This window comes from Triticum dicoccoides, chromosome 3A (assembly GCF_002162155.2).
Source record: "Triticum dicoccoides isolate Atlit2015 ecotype Zavitan chromosome 3A, WEW_v2.0, whole genome shotgun sequence".
Lineage (NCBI taxonomy): Eukaryota > Viridiplantae > Streptophyta > Magnoliopsida > Poales > Poaceae > Triticum > Triticum dicoccoides.
The window spans coordinates 50,594,612-50,611,934 of record NC_041384.1 but is presented as its reverse complement, the minus strand read 5'-3'; the positions used below and the strand labels follow the sequence as shown (position 1 = coordinate 50,611,934).

At 47.2% G+C, this 17,323-nt stretch overlaps 1 protein-coding gene across 1 annotated transcript; it reads left to right on the top strand.

The window, feature by feature from the left end:
• The first annotated feature begins 320 nt into the window (after positions 1 to 320).
• LOC119271168 (bidirectional sugar transporter SWEET6a-like) lies at positions 321 to 14,483 on the top strand. Its single transcript, XM_037553095.1, has 4 exons — positions 321 to 367; positions 13,932 to 14,088; positions 14,184 to 14,302; positions 14,402 to 14,483. The coding sequence occupies exons 1-4, from the start codon at positions 321 to 323 to the stop codon at positions 14,481 to 14,483; spliced, it is 405 nt and encodes a 134-aa protein (XP_037408992.1).
• Positions 14,484 to 17,323: the final 2,840 nt, after the last annotated feature.

Sequence of the window (17,323 nt, the reverse complement as noted above, 5' to 3'; positions counted from 1 at the left end):
GCTGATGGAGCTCGGTCAGATAGTTCCGATATTGCGAAGGAGGGCAACGCATTGGGATCGTCCAATCCCTTCTGATCGGTTGCCATATTGAATTGCAAATTCTCGTATAGTAAGAGTCCCTTCAGTTTCCTACCTAGCACATTCTCTGTTGTCTACGCCAATATTTTACCTGCGAGTAGAGTGTGGCTGGCTACATACGGGGGAACTCAACCTACCTTTCAAAGGGTAGACCTTTACAGATGAGTGAAACGAGGATTTAGGTATATAAGGAGACGACCCGCCAAGCGAGCCAGCCTGATACCGACCTTCATTGATAGGCCATGAAACATAGAGAATGGGAACTTGTTCGCACGTACCTCGACCGCAGGTCTGAGAATGACGAGTGTGCTTTCGCCCACAGCTTCTGTTGCTTAACCGGCTCGTGGTGTTTATGGTCCTGACCCGGTACAGCCGCTAAGCTCATTTTTCATTTCCAAGTGTTGTTACTAGCCTCGAGAGAGATGTTTCACAGGATTCACCTGCAACTGATAAACCAGGGGGATAATACCGAAATAGTCCTTTTTTTCTGATCATAGAGGAGCCGTATGAAGAAGAGGTTTCATGTACGGTTTTGCAATAGCGGTGGGAGCTGTGATGTTATTATCGACTATGATTATCTAACAGTTCAAGTACAGTTGAGATAGTTGAAGCACAGCCAAAATATGGTTTTTTATGGAATCTTTGGCGTCATCCTATAGGCTTTCTAGTTTTTAGAATTTCTTCTTTGGCCGAATGTGAAAGATTACCCAGAGGGGGAATTAGTTGCAGGTTATCAAACCGAATATTCCGGTATCAAATATGGTTTATTTTATCTTGTTTCTTACTTATCGTTATTAGTTTCCTCTTTATTTGTAACAGTTCTTTACTTAGGCAGGTGGAATTTCTCTATTCCCTACATATCCACGATTCTCCCAGTGTAGGAATCACACTAGTTATCTTGACCTTGATTCGTTCAAGCAGTTTTTCCTTACTATACTCCAGTACGAACAGGAAAAGAATCTGTGTACTCAATGGTGCATTAGTAATTATCTGGGATTTATTTTGCTCTTTAAAGCAAAACGGTGTCTTGACTCTCAAGAATAGTGCGTGTTAATATCCATGTAGATAAAGATAGAGATAGCAACGAACTGGATGCATAGTAAAACAAAAAACTTGTGACTTGTTCTCATAGGCTAACTAACCAAATCATAGGATCTAACACGAGACCGGATAAACACCGCGCCCCCGCCGCGTCTATCTATATAAGCTAATCCCTCGACCTCAACCGACTCCCAAATCTCAATTGCTTTGGCTCTCTCTCTCCCTCCCTTTCGCCGCGTGTGTCGTCCAATCCAAACCAATCCCAAGTCCCCACCCGCTCGCGGCGAGCAAAGCAAGATGATTTTGTAACGCCCTCGATGCGGCTATATCTCCCACGTGTCGAAGCACGACTTAGAGGCATAACCGCATTGAAAGCAATGTCGCAAGTGAGGTAATCTTCACACAACCCATGTAATACATAAGGGAAAGAGATACATAGTTGGCTTACAATCGCCACTTCACACAATTACATGAATAAAGCATTACATCATCCAGATACAATCAAGGTCCGACTACGGAACCAAAATAAAAGAAGAACCCCAAATGCGACAAAGGTCCCCGATCGACCCCAACTGGGCTCCACTACTGATCAACTAACACGAAACAACATAAAGGACAAGATCTTCATCGAGCTCCTCCTGAGCTTGGTTGCGTCAACTGCACAAACTCATCGGCACCTGCAAACTGGTTTTGGAAGTATCTGTGAGCCACAGGGACTCAGCAATCTCGCACCCGCGAGATCAAGACTATTTAAGCTTATAGGAAGGATGGAGTAATGAGGTGGAGCTGCAGCAAGCGACTAGCATATATGGTGGCTAACATGCGCAAATGAGAGCGAGAAGAGAGAGCAAGGCACGGTCGATAAAAGTATGATCAAGAAGTGATCCTATAGCAACCTACGTCAAGCATAACTCCAACAACCGTGTTCACTTCCCGGACTCCGCCGGAAAGAGACCATCACGGTTACACACACGGTTGATGTATTTTAATTAAGGTCAACTTCGGGTTTTCTACAACCGGACGTTAACAAATTCCCATCTGCCCATAACCGCGGGCACGGCTTTCGAAAGATAATACCCTGCAGGGGTGTCCCAACTTAGCCCATGACAAGCTCTCACGGTCAACGAAGGAATAGACCTCCACCCGAGACACTCCGATCAGACTCGGTATCCCGGTACAACAAGACATTTCGACAGGGTAAAACTAAACCAGCAACACCGCCCGAATGTGCCGACAAATCCCGATAGGAGCTGCACATATCTCTTTCTCAGGGCACACTCAGATAGGTCAAGCTACGAGTAGAACCAACCCTCAAGTTTCCCCGAGGTGGCCCCGCAGGCTGCCCAGTTCGGACCAACACTCAGAGGAGCACTGGCCCGGAGGGGGGGGGGTAAAATAATGATGACCCTTGAGTCCGCGAAACCCAAGGGAAAAAGAGGCTAGGTGGCAAATGGTAAAACCAATGTTGGGCATTGCTGGAAGAGCTTTACTTAAGGCGAACTGTCAAGGGGTTCCCATAATAGCCCAACCGCGTAAGGAACGCAAAATCCGGGAACATAACACCGATATGACGGAAACTAGGGCGGCAAGAGTGGAACAAAACACCAGGCATAAGGCCGAGCCTTCCACCCTTTACCAAGTATATAGATGCATTAATTAAGTAAGATATATTGTGATATCCCAACAAGTAAACATGTTCCAACAAGGAACAACATCTCCATGTTCCAACAAGGAACAAACTTCAATCTTCACCTGCAACTAACAATGCTATAAGAGGGGCTGAGCAAAGCGGTAACATAGCCAATCAACGGTTGCTAGGACATGGTGGGTTAGAGGTTTGACATGGCAATTTGGGAGGCTGACAAGCAAATGGTAGCATTGGCATGGCAAAAGAGCGAGCAAACTAGCATAGCAAAGATAGTAGTGATTTCGAGGGTATGATCATCTTGCCTGAAATCCCGCAAGGAAGAAGAACGAGTCCATGAAGAAGACAAACGGACGTAGTTGAACGGATCCTCACAAACGCGACGTTATCGGAACCAACCCGAAGAAGCAATCACCGGAAAAGAAGCACACAACATAGTAAACAACCAGCACATCAACATGGCATGATGCACAATCGAGTATGATGCATGTCCGGTTTAATGAAACATGGCATGGCAAAGTGCAACAAACAACACTACAAATTAAGTGGAGCTCAATACGCAACGAGTTGCATATTGATGAAACACCACGACACGTTATTTAGTTTGATCTCGTTTATGTACTCAACAATATTAAATGTTGGTTAACATGGCAAGAGGGTGAAGCACAACGAAACTACCTATCTAGGCAAGTTTAAATGAGGTAACTCCCCATATGCATATTTTAGATTAGGTCCTGTTCTGCCCTAAACACAATTTTAGGGTTGTTAAACATGCAAATAAAGGTCACCATGTTAAACTAGGCAAAATTCTACCCCATTTACATATAAAGTTTATTTAATTCGGAGCTGCGGTTATTTAGTTATGAAATAAAGCATTTTAGCATGGCATAGGAGCAAATTAATGCAAACAGCATTTTTATCATCTCAAACATAGATGAAAGTTGGATATTATTAATCTACACAAAATTTTGAGCAAGTTTCATATATAACTTATTTTAAACCGATGCATGGTTAATTAGATATTAAATGCATGAAGTGCAAGGGTTTTCCTGTAAAACTGCAATACCCTGGAAAAATAGACAAAATCACAGATCTAAAAAAAACTACACTGGGCCGAAACAGAGGCTAGTCCAACATGCACAGGGTAGAGGGATTGGAGGGGAATCTGCTCACTTCGGCCCAAGGCCCAGATCTGTTGAGAGGGAGGCCGGTTTGAAGGGGAGGCAGAGGTGGGCGCTGGATCTGGCTTGACGCCAGGGAGTGGGCGACGTGGAGAGGGGCCGGCTCGGGAGGAGCTGGGCCTCGGGCGAGAAGACCCAGGCGCGGGCGACGTGGATCTCATCCACGCTGGCGCTAGGACAAGTCAACGAGGGGCGACGCTGGAACCGGCGTTCTTGAAGCAGGGGACGCAGTGGTCGACGGCTGCGGCCGGGCTTGGCGACGCGGGCGGCGGGAACGGCTGCCGGCGACGTGGGGCTTGGGCGCGACGCCGGAGAGGAGGCAGCTGCGGTACTTGGCGCGGCGGTGCGGGATGGCAAGGGAGGCCGGTTCCAAGGCGGAAGAGGCGCGATGCAGATGGGGCACCGGGGCGCTGACGAGGCATCCTGCTGGTGGTGCTCAACGACGGAGGGAGCTCTGGTGAAGCTGCTACTTGCGGGGCTGCAGGGCTGTGGCTGCGGGCACCTATGAAGCGCAGAGAGAGAGAGACAGACGAGGTGAGCCGCGGGAACAAGAGTGATGATGAAGGAGAAGGAAGCAAGGGCAGTGCGGGGCACTCATCTGCTCGTCGGGGACTCACCGGAGCGGCGAGGCAAGGTCGGGGCCGACAGGGAGGCGGCGCCACGGAGCTGCTAGTGGCGGAGGAGCTCGAGCATGAGCTCCTGCTCGGGGAAGACGACGGGAGCGAGGAGTCCCGCATGTGCTCGGCGAGGCGGGAGGCGTTCAGCGCGGGTGCAGAGATGGGGGCGATTTGGAGGAGCTGGTTGCCGGCGGCGGCGGCGCGAAGGAAGGCGGGAGGAGCAGGCCGCGGAGGCCTCGGGCGGCTGCAGGGGCTTGGGCTCCTCCTTCCAGATCGAGGCAGGGAGGAGCTACGCTCTGGATTGGCCGGGCACGGAAGGCCGAGTGGAGTTTTGGTGGGAGAAACGAGGTGGAGAGACTGGCTGCGAGGGGATTTTTTTGATCGGGAGGATCTCGATGAGGAGGAGACAGGAAGAGTGTCGGCGCTCGGGAGGATCCCTAGAAATTAGGGATTTGGTCTGATTATATAGGCAGGGGACTAGGTAGGGACTAATCCGGTCCGTCCGATTACAATCGGGCGGTCGTAAATAAATAGGTTAGATAGCCCGAATAATAAAACGAAGATATTTTGCAGATGTTTGGGGATGATCCGGACACAGCGGTAACGACTGTCCGAGTCGGGTCCGGGACAGCTTTCGGGCGCTCGCGTGAGGGGTTCGATGCACTGTGCAGAGAGGGTTTCGGACCGCGCGATCGCATCGGGCAACTCCGGAAGCGAAGAGGGGAAGGAGGATGGACTAGGTGGGCTGTGCAGACGGTCTCGAGCTGGGAGAAGAGAAGAGAGGGAGGCCCGGCGACTATTTCCGGAGACCGAAAACGTCCGACGTTAGACCGGCTACTATTGCCGCTATATTTATCCGTTGGGACGTCAAACGGACTCCAAATGCGATGAAACTTGGCAGGCGGTCTACTGACAACAAAACGACACCGCATGCCAACTTTCAACCCATTCCGAGAACATTTTCCGGCCACTAATAAAATAATATTTCGGACGTGCCGCGGGCGCGTGCAAGTGTGGTTGGGCTCAGAACGGACAATGGAAGGAACTAGGAGACCGGGACGGATGCAAGTTTTGAAAACATGATGATGCAATGCACATGATGACATGATGAAATGCAACACGCAAGCCAATGACAAGACAACAACAACGAATAACTGAACGACACCTGGCACATCGGTCTCGGGGCGTTACAACACTCCACCACTATGAGAGGATCTCGTCCCGAGATCTAGAATGGCACCGGAGGGGCAACGGAAAAGAAAGAGAAGAGGTAAAACTAAGTTGCTTCTTTGACAAACGAGTGAGACCAAAGAACCTGGAAAATGTTAAACTAATTCGAGAAAAGAATAGAACGAAGGAGAACAAAGTCGAAAACACTCCGTTAGAAACTAGGGACAAAGAGCATTGCGAAACCTTGAGGTTGAAGGGAAGATATATATTGAAAACGCGCCGGTTAAGGAAGGGGATCAAGGAATACCAAATTCGAATAGCACTCCGGTTGAAAAGTGATACAAGACTAGATAAGATGAAAAGAACTTGAGCAGAGGACATGACGCTCTGGTTAAATGGATAAGCACGAAAAGAACATGATCTTTGACAAACGAGATGATGGGTTGAAAAGAGCAACATCACAATGACTCCGGAACGAAGGGAAACAAGATCTTGAGAGATCACAGATACAACAAATGCTAGAATGGAGTTGTTGAAAACCAACAACGAAAAGAATAATCTTGATATGGTCTTATGAAATACATCTCAAATTATGAGATGACAACCTGCCACTCACGGGAAGAAGAATTGGATTGATATGAACGAGGAGACGAGAAACTTATTTCACCGGGAGGATAATGAAGTACTTGGATCATTTACAAGCACCATAAATGGCAACAATCCTTAGGGAAGGCTTTAGGTGAAATCTATACCAAGATAACTCCAATGAAGAGATTGACGGTTGAAAAGATCTCTTGAACAAAGAGAAAAAGATGGATTTAAATATGTCACTCTTGAAAACTTGTGAATCACGAAGCAACGAAGGGGAATTATCAAGGACATAATACCACCTCCAAAGATACGGTAGAAAGAAATTGCACTCCGGATAGCAAGATGAAGAATGCTTGAACTCCTCAAAACAAAACATGTGTTGAGCACCATGTTTATTTTTGAGTATAGCTTGGCTGATCTTAACTTCAAGAGAAATCTTGAAGAACAATTGAAGAATGAAAAGAATCCTTTACGAACCACCATGTAGAGCCTCCATGAAGAACTCCGGTAATAAAAGGATGAAAAGAAAGAGAAATTGAAAACACAAGGTGAATCCTTGCAATGATTTAGATGGACCTCCGTGATAATTAGAGCTTGGAACTCCGGAAAAAAGAGAAGATGAAACAAATGAAACCGAGAATTTTAAGGGCCTCCGGAATAAAGAATTAATCACTTGGATGAACAAGAATAAGAATTATGTTATGCTTATCCTTCACCAATTAAATTGATGACAATCAACGGATTTGGCATACTACTTATTCTCGTAGAAAGGATTAAAAGAGATATGGCGTAAACTTGAGAAGGTCTTCAACGAACCACCGGTAGGATTGGAACAACAAATGAATTGATATGATGAACAAGGAAGAGAGATCTTGAAAGAACCACCATAGGAATTGAAAATGATCGAAGTAGGGATGCATCACCGGTAAGAATTAGCAAATGAACGAAGGTGCTTGAGACAAACTAGATACATGAGAACAAAGAGATCAAGAACTGATTAGAGGATATTCGATAGATGCACCGGCAAGATAGGAGAATGATAACTGACGGCCGAGAATGAATAAACCTGAATTGATGGACTCCGGATGACAAACTGAGAAGACTCTTGAATATCTCCTGATGGGTGAAAAAAGATTCTCACAATCGAAACAATTATGAGAGGATGGCAACAAGCTAGCACCATGAATCTTGAAGAGAATAGAGCAAGATTAGAGAAACTCTTCTTCGGTCTTCAAATGATGAGAAAGACAACGAGAAACACCACCAAGAATTATTGAGGCACACCGGAAGAATCAAAAGCGAAGAGGTTGAGCCAACTGTGAAAAGAATTTGAAAGATCTTGGAGAAAAGCATTTGACTGATGATAACTCATTCTTACGTCAAACTTCGAAAAGAATTTTAAGGACATCTCCGAGAGAATTAGAAGAGTCAGGTAAGATCCTGGGAAAAGACCTGTGGGTTAGGGCCCACTGAAAAGATACACCGTAGAACGATTTCAAAGAGAGATTGCACCGGTTGAATTTAAATGGCTTGAATGAGATAACGTCCTTGAAAGAGCTTGAACGAAAGCAGAGTGTAAGCATGAATCTTCGGGATTTCTTGAGCACTCCGGAACAATTGAATAGCAAGAGGTGGATGATTATGAGGTGCAACGGTATGAGAAATACATTGAAATACGGAAAAGAATATGATCAACACCGAAATCTTGAATTGGTTCCACCGGAGAAGAAAAAGAATGAAGAATGATGAACTAGAAACTTCGTTAGCATCTTCATGAGCATCACCGGATAAGAAAATTGACGAAAAGGAATGGAGATGCTTTCCATCAATAAAGGATACTTGGATAAGAAATCTGAATCCTTGGAGAAAAACAAAGGGAGGGAGGGTGGGAAAAACAAAGGCAACTTGGAGACGGATGAAACAAACACCGTTGAGAAGAAGGGATAAATGATCTTGCAAATGTTGACGTGAACGGATCCACTTGAGGAGAGACACACCGGTTGAAAAGGATTGACATGACAATCTCGATTGTCGAGAAGGATTGGTATTCACATCGGAGTATGAGAACACCATTTCGGAAAGGTATGGAATCAACACTTGACATTGAAGCAACTCGAATACCACAACTCAAAACAAAAACAAAGGACTGGCTTGCGAATAAGCCGGAACAAACATATGATAGAGATTTCGTCTAAAGTTTTCGTGGTGGGGCCTACACGGGCTCGATCGTACAGCACCATCATGTACAAGGCAGTGCACATGACATACGAAGTGTCCTCGAACCAGCATAGCCAAGGGTTCTTTAAGACACAACGAGACCACTGTAAAAACGACCGTGAATAGGCGGACCACTAGACGTCGAACCCCAATTTCATATCATACATCCGTCGGAAAGATATCCTAAGAGCTACTTGAATTGCCACCTATGAAACTCCCGAAATTTTCAGGTTATGCAATCAGGTGTTGGGGATACAGGGGAAGCATAATATCTCACCCAAAACTAACAAATCCTACATCCAGCTGTATCCATCCTTCAACACATAACCAAGAAACCTTCGGAAATCGTCTACCTCAACCTTCGAAAAGCATCCGTTATACAAGTCATGGCAATACTCCCGTACTCACCTCAGTACTGGGTTATCGGGGTTATCTCACCAACAACTGCATAAAAGAGATTTTCGATGTCGGCGTACTAAACTCAGGTATTCCAGAACTGCAACGATAAAATTATGACGACAACACCTCAGAGCTCAACTCCCCGGGACACTTCCACTAAACCCCTGACAGGAGGCACCAAGACAATGTTCTCATCATAAAACCATCGGAACGATTCCAAGATACCCGCGTGATCCTAAAAAAAATTTAGTGAAATTTGAGAAGAGAAGAGTCAAAACTCTACGTCAGTATGCCTTACCAGAGCGATGAAGAGACTGGGGAGTAAAAAGAATTCCTAACTCTCCGATATATATAATCCTAAATGACTCAAAACATTTTTTCTAGACACAACTCGGCCGCTAAAAACGATCAAGCAGTGGGGCTCCTAAGGTCGGGGAAGGCTCTGATTACCAACTTGTAACGCCCTCGATGCGGCTATATCTCCCACGTGTCGAAGCACGACTTAGAGGCATAACCGCATTGAAAGCAATGTCGCAAGTGAGGTAATCTTCACACAACCCATGTAATACATAAGGGAAAGAGATACATAGTTGGCTTACAATCGCCACTTCACACAATTACATGAATAAAGCATTACATCATCCAGATACAATCAAGGTCCGACTACGGAACCAAAATAAAAGAAGAACCCCAAATGCGACAAAGGTCCCCGATCGACCCCAACTGGGCTCCACTACTGATCAACTAACACGAAACAACATAAAGGACAAGATCTTCATCGAGCTCCTCCTGAGCTTGGTTGCGTCAACTGCAAACTGGTTTTGGAAGTATCTGTGAGCCACGGGGACTCAGCAATCTCGCACCCGCGAGATCAAGACTATTTAAGCTTATAGGAAGGATGGAGTAATGAGGTGGAGCTGCAGCAAGCGACTAGCATATATGGTGGCTAACATGCGCAAATGAGAGCGAGAAGAGAGAGCAAGGCACGGTCGATAAAAGTATGATCAAGAAGTGATCCTATAGCAACCTACGTCAAGCATAACTCCAACAACCGTGTTCACTTCCCGGACTCCGCCGGAAAGAGACCATCACGGTTACACACACGGTTGATGTATTTTAATTAAGGTCAACTTCGGGTTTTCTACAACCGGACGTTAACAAATTCCCATCTGCCCATAACCGCGGGCACGGCTTTCGAAAGATAATACCCTGCAGGGGTGTCCCAACTTAGCCCATGACAAGCTCTCACGGTCAACGAAGGAATAGACCTCCACCCGAGACACTCCGATCAGACTCGGTATCCCGGTACAACAAGACATTTCGACAGGGTAAAACTAAACCAGCAACACCGCCCGAATGTGCCGACAAATCCCGATAGGAGCTGCACATATCTCTTTCTCAGGGCACACTCAGATAGGTCAAGCTACGAGTAGAACCAACCCTCAAGTTTCCCCGAGGTGGCCCCGCAGGCTGCCCAGTTCGGACCAACACTCAGAGGAGCACTGGCCCGGAGGGGGGGGGGTAAAATAATGATGACCCTTGAGTCCGCGAAACCCAAGGGAAAAAGAGGCTAGGTGGCAAATGGTAAAACCAATGTTGGGCATTGCTGGAAGAGCTTTACTTAAGGCGAACTGTCAAGGGGTTCCCATAATAGCCCAACCGCGTAAGGAACGCAAAATCCGGGAACATAACACCGATATGACGGAAACTAGGGCGGCAAGAGTGGAACAAAACACCAGGCATAAGGCCGAGCCTTCCACCCTTTACCAAGTATATAGATGCATTAATTAAGTAAGATATATTGTGATATCCCAACAAGTAAACATGTTCCAACAAGGAACAACATCTCCATGTTCCAACAAGGAACAAACTTCAATCTTCACCTGCAACTAACAATGCTATAAGAGGGGCTGAGCAAAGCGGTAACATAGCCAATCAACGGTTTGCTAGGACATGGTGGGTTAGAGGTTTGACATGGCAATTTGGGAGGCTGACAAGCAAATGGTAGGCATCGTAGCATTGGCATGGCAAAAGAGCGAGCAAACTAGCATAGCAAAGATAGTAGTGATTTCGAGGGTATGATCATCTTGCCTGAAATCCCGCAAGGAAGAAGAACGAGTCCATGAAGAAGACAAACGGACGTAGTTGAACGGATCCTCACAAACGCGACGTTATCGGAACCAACCCGAAGAAGCAATCACCGGAAAAGAAGCACACAACATAGTAAACAACCAGCACATCAACATGGCATGATGCACAATCGAGTATGATGCATGTCCGGTTTAATGAAACATGGCATGGCAAAGTGCAACAAACAACACTACAAATTAAGTGGAGCTCAATACGCAACGAGTTGCATATTGATGAAACACCACGACACGTTATTTAGTTTGATCTCGTTTATGTACTCAACAATATTAAATGTTGGTTAACATCGCAAGAGGGTGAAGCACAACGAAACTACCTATCTAGGCAAGTTTAAATGAGGCCGGAAGTAACGAACAATAATTCCGGAAACTCCCCATATGCATATTTTAGATTAGGTCCTGTTCTGCCCTAAACACAATTTTAGGGTTGTTAAACATGCAAATAAAGGTCACCATGTTAAACTAGGCAAAATTCTACCCCATTTACATATAAAGTTTATTTAATTCGGAGCTACGGTTATTTAGTTATGAAATAAAGCATTTTAGCATGGCATAGGAGCAAATTAATGCAAACAGCATTTTTATCATCTCAAACATAGATGAAAGTTGGATATTATTAATCTACACAAAATTTTGAGCAAGTTTCATATATAACTTATTTTAAACCGATGCATGGTTAATAAGATATTAAATGCATGAAGTGCAAGGGTTTTCCTGTAAAACTGCAATACCCTGGAAAAATAGACAAAATCACAGATCTAAAAAAAAACTACACTGGGCCGAAACAGAGGCTAGCCCAACATGCACAGGGTAGAGGGATTGGAGGGGAATCTGCTCACTTCGGCCCAAGGCCCAGATCTGTTGAGAGGGAGGCCGGTTTGAAGGGGAGGCAGAGGTGGGCGCTGGATCTGTCTTGACGCCAGGGAGTGGGCGACGTGGAGAGGGGCCGGCTCGGGAGGAGCTGGGCCTCGGGCGAGAAGACCCAGGCGCGGGCGACGTGGATCTCATCCACGCTGGCGCTAGGACAAGTCAACGAGGGGCGACGCTGGAACCGGCGTTCTTGAAGCAGGGGACGCAGTGGTCGACGGCTGCGGCCGGGCTTGGCGACGCGGGCGGCGGGAATGGCTGCCGGCGACGTGGGGCTTGGGCGCGACGCCAGAGAGGAGGCAGCTGCGGTACTTGGCGCGGCGGTGCGGGATGGCAAGGGAGGCCGGTTCCAAGGCGGAAGAGGCGCGATGCAGATGGGGCACCGGGGCGCTGACGAGGCGTCCTGCTGGTGGTGCTCAACGACGGAGGGAGCTCCGGTGAAGCTGCTGCTTGCGGGGCTGCAGGGCTGTGGTTGCGGGCACCTATGAAGCGCAGAGAGAGAGAGACAGACGAGGTGAGCCGCGGGAAGAAGAGTGATGACGAAGGAGAAGGAAGCAAGGGCAGTGCGGGGCACTCATCTGCTCGTCGGGGACTCGCCGGAGCGGCGAGGCAAGGTCGGGGCCGACAGGGAGGCGGCACCGCGGAGCTGCTAGTGGCGGAGGAGCTCGGGCATGAGCTCCTGCTCGGGGAAGACGACGGGAGCGAGGAGTCCCGCATGTGCTCGGCGGGGCGGGAGGCGTTCAGCGCGGGTGCAGAGATGGGGGCGATTTGGAGGAGCTGGTTGCCGGCGGCGGCGGCGCGAAGGAAGGCGGGAGGAGCAGGCCGCGGAGGCCTCGGGTGGCTGCAGGGGCTTGGGCTCCTCCTTCCAGATCGAGGCAGGGAGGAGCTACGCTCTGGATTGGCCGGGCACGGAAGGCCGAGTGGAGTTTTGGTGGGAGAAACGAGGTGGAAAGACTGGCTGCGAGGGGATTTTTTTGATCGGGAGGATCTCGATGAGGAGGAGACAGGAAGAGTGGCGGCGCTCGGGAGGATCCCTAGAAATTAGGGATTTGGTCTGATTATATAGGCAGGGGACTAGGTAGGGACTAATCCGGTCCGTCCGATTACAATCGGGCGGTCGTAAATAAATAGGTTAGATAGCCCAAATAATAAAACGAAGATATTTTGCAGATGTTTGGGGATGATCCGGACACAGCGGTAACGACTGTCCGAGTCGGGTCCGGGACAGCTTTCGGGCGCTCGCGTGAGGGGTTCGATGCACTGTGCAGAGAGGGTTTCGGACCGCGCGATCGCATCGGGCAACTCCGGAAGCGAAGAGGGGAAGGAGGATGGACTAGGTGGGCTGTGCAGACGGTCTCGAGCTGGGAGAAGAGAAGAGAGGGAGGCCCGTCGACTGTTTCCGGAGACCGAAAACGTCCGACGTTAGACCGGCTACTATTGCCGCTATATTTATCCGTTGGGACGTCAAACGGACTCCAAATGCGATGAAACTTGGCAGGCGGTCTACTGACAACAAAACGACACCGCATGCCAACTTTCAACCCATTTCGAGAACATTTTCCGGCCACTAATAAAATAATATTTCGGATGTGCCGCGGGCGCGTGCAAGTGTGGTTGGGCTCAGAACGGACAATGGAAGGAACGAGGAGACCGGGACGGATGCAAGTTTTGAAAACATGATGATGCAATGCACATGATGACATGATGAAATGCAACACGCAAACCAATGACAAGACAACAACAACGAATAACTGAACGACACCTGGCACATCGGTCTCGGGGCGTTACATATTTCCCCGGACGCGGCCCGCAACGTCGTCGGCAATGTCATCTCCTTCGGCCTCTTCCTCTCCCCTGTGTAAGCCACCGCCGCCATCCCCCTCGTCCGCTTGTCTAGTCTACTCTGTATGGAAGGTGTTTGGTAATTAGGGTTTGATTCTGATGAGGGGGCGCTTGCTTTTTGCTTGTACATGTGCAGGCCGGCGTTCTGGCGGATCATCAAGAACAAGGACGTGGAGGAGTTCAAGTCGGACCCGTACCTAGCTACGCTGCTCAACTGCATGCTCTGGGTGTTCTACGACATCCTCTGCGTTATATTCGGCTCGGCAATGTACGCCTCCCCGCTCACCATCATGGTACGTACCCATCGATCCCGCTCTTGATCCACGTGCATAGATGTCTTTTTAGACCTATATTGGTAGATGTTAGTGATATTGTGGGTTGCGTGCAGGGTAAAGTGATCAAGACCAAGAGCGTCGAGTACATGCCCTTCTTCCTGTCGCTGGTGATCTTCCTCAACGGCGTCTGCTGGACGTCCTACGCTCTCATCAAATTCGACCTCTACGTCACGCTCAGTAATATCTCCATCTTCAGGTTCCAACCAAATCTTATATAACCTGAGAGTGTCTCTCTAACCGTGCCGGCTCTTGTCTTCGTTCGTGCACTGCAGATCCCCAATGGCCTCGGTGCGCTGTTCGTCCTCCTCCTCGCCTGCTACTACAGGCCGACCCCAAGAAGGAGAAGAGAGTAAAGCTCAAATATGATTGAAGGCTCCTGGCTCCTTGACTGCAATAACAAGTGCTAGCTACAGTAAGAACAAGGGAATCTAAAGACCGAGACTGAAAGAAAAGGCTAGGCTACTTCTATTCGTTATTCGTTTCCCATATGATTTTCCATATTTTACCATAAAAAATAGGATGTTTTTAGCCATTTATTGTTAGTACTGAAATCAGGCGTAAAGGATTTTACGGGGGGTAAAGAAGTTATTTCAACAACGTTCCTGTCATCAAATCCTGATTCAACAAAGCCATGCCAGCTGTGTTGGTCGTTCCTCCGATTCAAAGTTCTCTTGGATTCCAAAAAGCATCTCTACCCGCATACTGAAGTTGCTTAAATCTATTGAATTCCACTTCTGCACCTCTTTCTTGGGGCATAGGCGAACCTATAATTGATAGTAGAGCGTATGCTAAATCCCCAACCCTCATGATGCACTTCGTTTGATTCATTCCGCTTATTGTACCACTTAGAGCTTTCAAACCCTTTTCTTAGCGCCGCGGTAATATGTTGTTATTTAGAAATAGGAATGGTATGTTTAATAGCTCGCATATGTGTGTTTCAGATTCTATAGTACTCGGTTCTTCTGTTCGACGAGTTCTGATTTTCCTTCTTCGCTGGGGTCTACATACAAAAGAATGGAACACTCGACAGCTTCGATACTCAAATAACCAGCTCATTATGCTTAGGTTGGGTTAGGAAAATGAAGCTTTCCAAGGGACTAGTTCTTTCGCACATCTGTTTCTCCATCCGTTCTCTTCACATAAGAAGCCAGCCGCCTACTCCTACTATTGGGTCGGTTGGTCGGTCAAGTGAACCACGCCCAGCAGGTGGGTATGCCGATAAGATTCCTTTGTTCGACGTACGTCCATATGAAGCGAGCGCTTCAAAATGAGGCTATTATGCTGAAACTAGGGCTCCCTCTGGACGGGTAGAGCGAGGGGGGTAGCAAGCACTTGAAAAGGGATGGAAGGGTCTTAGAACTACTGAAACAGTAGTAGAACTGTTCCAAAATCAAAATAGGAGAGTGAAAAACAAAAAGAAGACCATTGGGCTGGGGAAGACTCCCTCAATCACTCTGCTGGGCGATGCTTCTTACTCTACCTTTCAATTCCTTTGCCTTTCTTCTTCTGATCGATCCAATGGTTCGGACTAGGACGCGTAAACCCCGAAGGGAGATTGACCCTACCTAAGTATTTTCTTAGATAGAAGTGGTTGGTCAAGTGTGAGTCACGCCGGGGCGAGTAGACCCACTTTTAATAGCAACGCTCAGATCAATGGAAAATGGAAGTTTCTAGAATTGCTGCTCTGTTCTGTTCAAGAAGTCTTTCTCCAGGGTTCGGTTCAGAAGGCGGGATGGAAGAGAGAGAATGGGCTCATCGTGCGACAAGGTCGATCGATCACTCAAACTGTTCGGTATCTCTACAATTGAGTGAGCTGTGTTGCGAAGGAAAATGATGAAATTGCTTACTTTTCACAGGCGTGGATTCTATCTTCGATTAGATAGTTTCCATGCTTTTGATAAAAAGATGGGTTGGTATCTGAATGAAAGTCGGTAAGCAATCAATCTAGTGCTGTCCTCGGCAGACCAGGAAATGTAATAAACTTTGGAGCCTCATCATTGGAAAGATTGACAACTTAACGGTCTGAAAAACTATTCAAAGAGTGACTTTAAGCCCCACTGGTTCGCTTTATTTTCAACGGACATTTCCTCCCTCGTCAGCAGCTTCATTACTTGCTAAGTCTGGAAGGGTAGTAAAATCACTCACAACAATCAATCTTTTCTTATGATACTGATACGATGCAAACGGTGACACCCCCTGATAATGTGTCCGTGCATTTGTGTCTGTCTTCCCTTAGATGTGAGGAATCGAATCTCTATTGAAATCTGGAATCACAAGGTATCCTTTCTTTAAAAACACATGAACGGGCACCCTGAATGAATAAGAAATCGCTGCTATAATAGAGAGTTGCCCTAGATCATACAATGTGGTTCTCTACTTTTGGCTGGCTGGCAGATCAGTGTATTTATACGAAAGAGTAGACAAAGGTTCTGACAGGGGTAACTACTACCAAGAAGCAAACTCAGAGAGATTAAGAGAGAGAAGTTAGCCGCAACCGATCATCGGAGGAAGCAGGCTTACAAGAAACTGATGGGACGATCGGAAGAAGAGAGTGATAACAGGTTTCTAGTTGACAACCTTCTGCATTTCTTATTGGGATAGATTTCATACATTCCTATCTCCTTTACCCTCCCATGAGGAAAAGCTGGTGTGATTAAGGTTATCTAAAGAAAAGCTCATAGTGTTATGCCTTGTAGCTTATTCCACTCTCTATAGTAGTTCCCTTCGATTAAACGCAGTGACGACAGTTTCAATCGGGTTGATGGACCCTTGGTTGTTTTTGTGATAAGTCGCTATTATCAAATAAATAGTCATTTCTTGCTCGATTCGAGAGGTGATTTCATTCCACAGTGACAATTCATGTTGAACGCGTCCTCCGGCATTTACGATTCTTCCTACAGAGGGCACTACTGGCAAAGAATAACCTTTCCACCCGGCGAGAAAAAGAGATAGAGGTTTGCACTTGGTCCTCTTGGTTAGGATGTAGAGGGGATCTATCAGCAATCCCGTCGTCTTCTTTCGGCTTTTTCCTCTGAATTTGATATACTTCAAAAACGAATCACTCTTTTCAGTATGAATGGCTCACTCTCCCATTCTTTCTGGCTAGGGCAGCAGCTAGACCCATATATTTTGATGGCGAGCATCGATCGAGATCCTTCGGTGAAAGCTAGAACCAACTCTGCGAGGAAAGCGG